We start from the raw sequence: 6671 nt of genomic DNA, 5'->3' as shown, positions 1-6671 counted from the left end.
TGTGCGCGGGGTCCCGAGTCCCGGACCGCGCTGCACAGCCCTTGTCCCGGAAAACAACGCTCAGGACACGCCAGCCCAGCCCGGGAGCCCCGCCCTGCGCACGAAGCTCCGCCCCCACGGGTGCAAGCACCGTCCCTTGACTAAGCCCCGCCCCGCGCAGGCCCCTTGGGCACTGCTCGGCTCTGCCCCCCACTTCCAGCCCGCCCACTGGCACGGGCCCCGTCCCCGCTCCGGAAGCCTTCCGCCCGCGCAGGCGCCCTAGGTCCCGAGGCGGCCCTGGGTCCGCCTGGTCCCTCCGCCTGCCGAGGTGCCATGGTGCCGCCGCCGCTGTCGCCGCCGCTCTGCACGCTGCCGCCCGGCCCCGGACCCCCGCGCTTCGTGTGTTACTGCGAGGGGGAGGGCAGTGGGACGTGGGAACGCGGCGGCTTCAACCTCTAGTGAGTAGCGGATCCGCAGGGCTGCGAGGGGCGCGGGCGGCTCTGCGGGCGGTCCTGCCTGACAGCCCCTCCCCCGCAGTGTGACGGACGCCGCGGAGCTCTGGAGCACCTGCTTCACGCCGGACAGCCTGGCGGCCTTCGTGGGTACCAGGGCTCCTGGGCGGCCGGCAGCCTCCAGCACCCCACGCCTGCAGCGCGGACCACGCGTGGGATCGAAGGGGGCGGCCTGGGATTCCCCGGAAGGGTCAAGACACCCTTCCCACGGCTCTGTAGCTGTCGTCCTAAGATTGGTCCCGGGTGGCTCTGGGTCGGGCAGGTTTGGGGTGTCCCCAGTAGTCCTAGGGTGTCAGGCACCTGGTGACCAGTCCCTGTGCCCTGTAGAAAGCCCGTTTTGGCCTGAGTGCGGCTGAAGACATCACCCCCCGCTTCAGGTGAGCCCCTGAGCAGGGAGGCAGGAGGGATGGGGAGCGAGCGGCGAGTGGGTCTGGTCACAGCGCTCAGCCCGCCTCCTTTCCCAGGGCAGCCTGCCAGCAGCAAGCTGTGACTCTCACCCTGCAGGAGGACAGAGCATCCCTGACCCTTTCGGGGGGGCCCTCTGCGCTGGAATTTGACCTCTCCAAGGTGCCGGGCCCAGAGGCAGCCTCCAGGTTGCAGGCAGTGACACTGGGCCTGGCAGAGCGCGTGTGCAGCTTGGAGCGGCGACTGGCAGGTAGGGTGGGGGTAGGCATCTCACACCCTCCCTGGGGTCCCCCTGCTGGGGCCTCCATTCCTGCTTTCTCCGCAGCTGCTGCAGAGGAGACAGCTGCCAGCCCCAGAAAGAGCTCCCGGCAGGTGGTCCCTCTGCTCTTCTTACCGGGTAAGGCCTGTCACCTGTGACTTGGGTTGGGTGACTCGGTTTCCCCAGAACAAGCCTCAAGCTCCAGAGAGAGGATCTGTCTGTGTGGAGAAGGGGTTGTGGCCCTGCTAGATTCAGGAGCCCCCCGCCCTCATCCTGTTTTCCCCAGACCCGGATCCTCAGAGAGGTGGCCCTGGACCTGGGGTCAAGAGGCGGTGTCCGGGAGAGTCTCTCATCAACCCTGGCTTCAAGAGGTGCCCACCCCCTCCCCCTCCCTCTTGTGCCCAGGATCCATCCCTGGACCCTGCCCGCCCTTCCACACCCCCATGGTGTCATTCCCTCTTCTCTCCCAGCAAGAAACCAGCTGGTGGTGTAGACTTCGACGACCCCTGAAGGTGCAGCAAAAAGTGTGACCGTCGGGAGGCTGCTTGCCAGGGGAGGGGCAGCCCCTGGGACCCTCCCACTGGCACCTGCCCATCCCGCTGCCAGGCAGGAACAAGCCTGCTCCTCCAGCCCCTTCCCCATCCAATAAACATCTTCATCTGGCGGAGGTCACAGAGGTCACGGCCAGGCTCTGGTTCCTGGGGGCTGGCTCCAGGAGAGGGGGCTCGGGGATTGCCAGGCCTACGGTGGGCGTGGGGCTGCATCCGGCTCTGCCCTCCATGGTGGAGCTGCCCGGCTCTCCCGACCCGCCCAGCTGTCCCTGCCTGGCCAGCCCAGGAGCCAAGAAGGTTGTGTGAGGTGGGGCTGGGGCTGGGGCTCTGAGAGGCTAGAACTCTTCTCCTGTCCCTCCGGGCACACGCCTCCCTGGTGCAAACCCCACGTGATGACCAGGGAGATGGGGGTGGCCTGCCTGCCACCTGGGGCAGAGCTGAGGCATGTGGGCCCGTCCTCCGGCCCGGAGACCCGAGTTGCCCACACGGGGCTCTGCCCCCCACCCTCCCCAGCCATCCTGCCACCCCGCCCTGGCCTGAGTGGTTTGGGAGCCCAATCCAGTCCCGCCATCCCTGAGGAGTGGGGGGATGGACCGCGCCCCGCCCACTGGGCTATCATCTGGAGCTGAGCGTCTCACGGTGGGAGTTTGGGGGTGGCACAAATTGCGGGGCCTCTGGTCCTCGGATGTCCGTACCCGCTCACTGGGGCTGCAGACGAGCGGGCCGGTGGCGGGGGAGGCGGGCGCGCTAGTGGGGGCACACGGCGGGCTGGGCCGCCAGGATCTCGGCGCTGTGTGGACACGTGTAGTTTTGTTTTTAATTTATTTATTTATTTATCTTTGGCTGCGTTGAGTCTTCTTTGCTGCGCTCAGGCTTTCTCTAGTTGCAGCGAGCGGGGGCTACTCTTTTTTTTTTTTGGCTGTGTTGGGTCTTCATTTCTGTGCGAGGGCTTTCGCTAGTTGCGGCGAGCGGGGGCCACTTTTCATCGCGGTGCGCGGGCCTCTTACTGTCGCGGCCTCTCTCGTTGCGGAGCACAGGCTCCAGACGCGCAGGCTCAGTGGTTGTGGCGCACGGGCTTAGTTGCTCCGCGGCATGTGGGAGCTTCCCAGACCAGGGCTCGAACCCGTGTCCCCTGCATTGGTAGGCGGATTCTCAACCACTGCGCCACCAGGGAAGCCCGACACCTGTAGTTGAACTCGTCTCCTGCAGGGCGTTGTCCAGGTAGAGGCGGACGCAGCGCAGCTCAGCGGGGATGGGCGCCTGGCGGGGGGGATGGGCACACCGTCTACGGGCGAGGGGCGCGGTCGGGGTCTCCTCGAGGGTCCGCCTCGCCCCGCCCGGCCCGGCGCTCACGTTCACGACGTGCAGCGTGGGCAGCAGCCCGCAATCAGCCAGCGTGAGCTGGTCGCCGTCCACACAGCGGCGGCGTCACTCGCGCAGCTGCGGCTCCCGCGCCAGCTCGTGCTCCAGGGGCGCGCGCAAGTAGCTGTCCGGCTTGGCGAGGGCGCGCAGCAGATGCTGCTACAGGGCTGGGGGCGGGGAGCGCGGTGAGGAGCCGGCCGGGGGCGCCACTCCCCCCAGCCTCGCCGCGTCTCCGGACCCTCCTCACCATCGTTCAGCGCGGGCACCGGGTTCTTGATGAAGGCTGAGAATCTGTGAAAGACGTCATTGCCCGCCGCGGTGGACTCCCTGTATCTGGGCGCTAGGCTGGGGAATCTGAGGGTGGAGGGGTTTGGGGTCAGACCCTTGCTGCCCCCTGCGGGGCCCCGGGTTCTGTCCTGGGGGTGTCCTGCCTGAGGGCCCCATCTTGCTCCTCCCACCTCACCCGGCCGTCACTCGGGGGGCCCAGCGTCTCCTCCAGAAACTCCTCAATCTGCAGCGTGTCCGTTTTGGCGCCGCCGTCATAGAGCAGGATGGGCAGCTTCGAACCCGGGGCAAAGTCCTTCAGCACATCTGGGGACCTGTGGGCACAAGGCAGGGGGCAAGCGGCTGGCCCGAGGAGGGCCAAAGTCAGCGAGGGGTTCCCAGGACGGGTTCCCGGGGCAGGGGCTCACCTGCGGGGGTCCGCGGGGGCGAGTGTGAAGGACATGCCCTTGAGAAGCAGGATCGTGGGGCCTCTGACGAGAAGGGCGGTGACCCACGCTCTCACTGTCCTCGCTCGCCCGGGTGGGAGGAGAAGAGGGGCGTCGGAGCAGGGAGCACACCCAGGAGCCCCGCGGCCTCCCACTGCCAAGAGGTTGGAGCAAGGCCAGGGCTCCAACTCAGTTGGGCACGGCCTGGACAAGCGGCCGCGAGGGCCCTTCACTCGGTCCCTGGGAGGCGGGGAGGGCTGCAGCGCTGCTGAGAGCCTGGAGGCTGGGCCAGGGCACCGCGGTGAGGGGTGCAGAGGCGGGAGCCTGGCTCTGGAGCTTGGTCCCTCGGCCCGTATCTTCAGAGCCTGGGCTGAGGCCATGCCCCTGGGCACCAGGCCCTGCAGGCTGGTCACAAGGGTGGAGTGGGACAAGTCAGCTGTTTTCGGAGTGATTCACCTTGCTGCACCGGGTACCTCGCTGCCCCGGGCTTCAAGGGTGGGAGGAGGCCAGGCCCTAGCAGCCCCTCACTGGGGTCGGCAGATCTAGGCACGGAGGGCTGCCTGGCACAGCTCCTCTTCTGATTTATTGAGCCCAGCCTCCACCGGGCTTCAGCCACTGCTCCTTGCCTGCTACATCCCCCCTGCCCCCCAGGGGCTCTTCCTTCAGGAGGGCTGGGCTGTGCCGGGGAGTCAAGGCTGGGAGTCAGGGTGAGGCCACCCCAAGCCCTTTGGGAGTGGTTCACCGGCGCTCCCCCCTTAGCTGCCCCAAAGGACAGCCCGAGCCCAGCGCAGGGCAAGGGGTGCGGACCCTGCCGCAGAGACCCACCCTTCAGACGTCCCCGCAGCCCGGCCAGCCCGGCACCTTGACAGACAGCTGGAGCTTGGCGGTCTCAGCCATGGTGGGGAGCTTCGGGCGGCGTCAGGGCCTGGGCGGGGACCTGCGGAGCTCCCTTTAAGGTTCCCTGAGCGCCCCACCCTCCCAGGCCCGGGAGCCCACCCTGTGGAGTCACCTAGGTAGCGCACAGGCAGCCAGGGCTTAGTGCCAGCGTGAGGGTGTGACCGTGGAGAACTGAGTGCTCGGAGCTGGAGCGGGGGCGCCACGGCTCGGGGGGTGGAGTGGTGGAGGAGGCCAGTGCACTGGCAGTCGGGGAAAGAGGGGTGCCGACCTGGGAGGGGGCAGCTCTGGATCAGGACCACCCCCACCGTGAGCCCAACAGCCCTCCCTGCAGTGGACACCCCCACCGCCTGTGAGGGTTCCCAGCCCAGAAAGCCGAGGAGCGGGAGGAGATGAACAGCCCGGCCACAGCCTGTTTCCGCATCTGCCGACCAGGGCACTACAGGAGTGATAAACCGCTTGGGAGGGAAGCCCCCTTCCCACCTACTGATCTCCGTTAGATAGAGCCACCCCCCCAGGGCAGGGCCCACATTCCAAACGTGCCCAAAGGGGACGGGCCGGGCTCAGGTGTCTTTACCCGGCCGACCCCACATCCCTGCTCCTCCGTTGTGGGCTCAGGGCGGGTTTCTCCCTGCTCTTAACCTTTAAAAGAAAGAACGCTTGGGGTTAGAAGTCACAGTCTTCTGAGCCACGGGGACCTACCCCGCCACACACATCTCCCCACCCTGGCCTGGAAGGAGGCCAGAGAAGGCTGGGGGAGTTGGCAGCCTCACAGGTGTGCGCCTGCCGTCCCGCCCCGATAGGGGCCACTCACCGGACGTCCCCCACTGGGGCCCAGCGCCTGGGGTGAGGGGGGCTTAGGGAGGAGCCATCGTGGTGCAGCGCCACCTAGTGGCAGCCAGTGGGATCTGCACGGCGCCTTCCACTCCAAGCCCAGGGCCTCGTTCCCCCCACCCCACCCCACCCCGGTCCAGGCCCCCAGCCCGACAGACCCTCTCCGGAAGCAACAGTGGTCAGGGCTCCTGGCAGAGGCCCCCTGAGCCTGGGGCTGACCTCGACATACTGTGGAGTTGGGGCCTGGGCCTCCGGACCACCTGCCACCACCACGGGGCTGCTCCTCAACAACTGGGGGGGGGTCACCCCGCTCCCTTCCTGCTTCCCTGCCACACAAACTGCCACCCTGGAGAAAGGCTGAGGCCCCTCCACACCTGCGCCTGTTCACCAGATGTCCTGTGTGTAAAGGCACCCTTACATGTCCGTTAGAAAAATGGTGACATGGACAAATGAACAGGTGGTTCAGAAAAAAGGAAATAAAACACCAACAGAATACATGACAGTGTGTTTCATTGTACACGTATTCCAAGAACAAATGAGAATAACATACATACGGCTTGTGGTTACAACGGGCAGAAATGTGGCAACCATGTTCTTGGCAAGTGTGTGGGGAAACGCACTCTGGGGGCGTCCCTGGTAAACAGCAGCTGCCATCGAGTCGTCCCCATAAGTACACAAGGGACAAATGGGTGTGCAGTCCCCCAGGGCGTGGCAGAGTCCTGGTGCGTCCACAGGAGCGGACGGAGGAGGTGGGTCTCACTAGCCTGAGATTTACTGGTGTTACGGGCTGAACTGTGTCCCCTCCAAATTCATATGAAGTCCTCCTCCCCAAGCCCCCACTCCTCAGAATGTGACCATATTTGGAGATGGGGTCTTTACAGAAGTAATCAAGTTAAGATGAGGTCATTACGATGGGCCCTAACCCAACATGACTGTCCTTATAAAAAGGGGAGGGACTTACCTGGTGGTCCAGTGGTTAAGAATCTGCCTTCCAAAGGAGGGGACGCGGGTTCGATCCCTGGTCGGGGAACTAAGATCCCACATGCTGCGGGGCAACTAAGCCTGTGCGCCACAACTACTAAGCATGCAGGCCACAACTAGAGAGAAGCACACGTACTGCAACGGAGACCCCGAATACCGCAACTAAGACTCGACACAGCCAAAA

At 65.7% G+C, this 6671-nt stretch overlaps 2 protein-coding genes across 5 annotated transcripts; one reads left to right on the top strand and one right to left on the bottom strand.

Moving 5' to 3' along the window:
- Nucleotides 1-227: 227 nt before the first annotated feature.
- PAXX (PAXX non-homologous end joining factor) lies at nucleotides 228-1822 on the top strand. 4 transcript variants are annotated; one of them, XM_082611671.1, is made up of 7 exons: nucleotides 234-437; nucleotides 517-577; nucleotides 819-868; nucleotides 956-1146; nucleotides 1222-1293; nucleotides 1442-1526; nucleotides 1630-1822. In XM_082611671.1, the coding sequence occupies exons 1-7, from the start codon at nucleotides 313-315 to the stop codon at nucleotides 1646-1648; spliced, it is 603 nt and encodes a 200-aa protein (XP_082467797.1). In that variant the 5' UTR covers nucleotides 234-312; the 3' UTR covers nucleotides 1649-1822. The 4 variants fall into 4 exon arrangements, with proteins under 4 accessions (XP_082467795.1, XP_082467797.1, XP_082467796.1 ...); XM_082611670.1 differs by having other exon boundaries at nucleotides 1626-1822; XM_082611669.1 differs by having other exon boundaries at nucleotides 228-437; nucleotides 956-1293; nucleotides 1626-1822.
- Nucleotides 1823-3096: 1274 nt separating this feature from the next.
- Nucleotides 3097-4014, bottom strand: CLIC3 (chloride intracellular channel 3). Its single transcript, XM_082611718.1, has 4 exons — nucleotides 3761-4014; nucleotides 3527-3667; nucleotides 3316-3422; nucleotides 3097-3235 (listed from the first exon to the last, which is right to left on the bottom strand). Exons 1-4 carry the CDS (start codon nucleotides 3793-3795, stop codon nucleotides 3228-3230), a joined length of 291 nt encoding a protein of 96 aa, XP_082467844.1. The 5' UTR covers nucleotides 3796-4014; the 3' UTR covers nucleotides 3097-3227.
- Between the last annotated feature and the right edge of the window lie 2657 nt (nucleotides 4015-6671).

The sequence above is a fragment of the Mesoplodon mirus genome, assembly GCF_964341445.2.
Source record: "Mesoplodon mirus genome assembly, chromosome: 1".
In the NCBI taxonomy this organism is placed as follows: Eukaryota; Metazoa; Chordata; class Mammalia; order Artiodactyla; family Ziphiidae; genus Mesoplodon; species Mesoplodon mirus.
This window is presented reverse-complemented; position numbering and strand designations above follow the sequence as displayed.

Excerpts from the sequence above, each read along its gene's own strand:
- CLIC3 (XM_082611718.1), bottom strand. The coding sequence starts at position 3,795 with ATGTCCTTCACACTCGCCCCCGCGGACCCCCGCAG. Across the intron at positions 3,668-3,760 it reads GCCCCCGCGGACCCCCGCAG|GTCCCCAGATGTGCTGAAGG; the intron begins GTGAGCCCCTGC and ends TTGTGCCCACAG. Across the intron at positions 3,423-3,526 it reads CCGAGTGACGGCCGGGTGAG|ATTCCCCAGCCTAGCGCCCA; the intron begins GTGGGAGGAGCA and ends CTCCACCCTCAG.
- PAXX (XM_082611669.1), top strand. The coding sequence starts at position 313 with ATGGTGCCGCCGCCGCTGTCGCCGCCGCTCTGCACGCTGCCGCCCGGC. Across the intron at positions 869-955 it reads GACATCACCCCCCGCTTCAG|GGCAGCCTGCCAGCAGCAAG; the intron begins GTGAGCCCCTGA and ends CTCCTTTCCCAG. Across the intron at positions 1,294-1,441 it reads CCCTCTGCTCTTCTTACCGG|ACCCGGATCCTCAGAGAGGT; the intron begins GTAAGGCCTGTC and ends TGTTTTCCCCAG.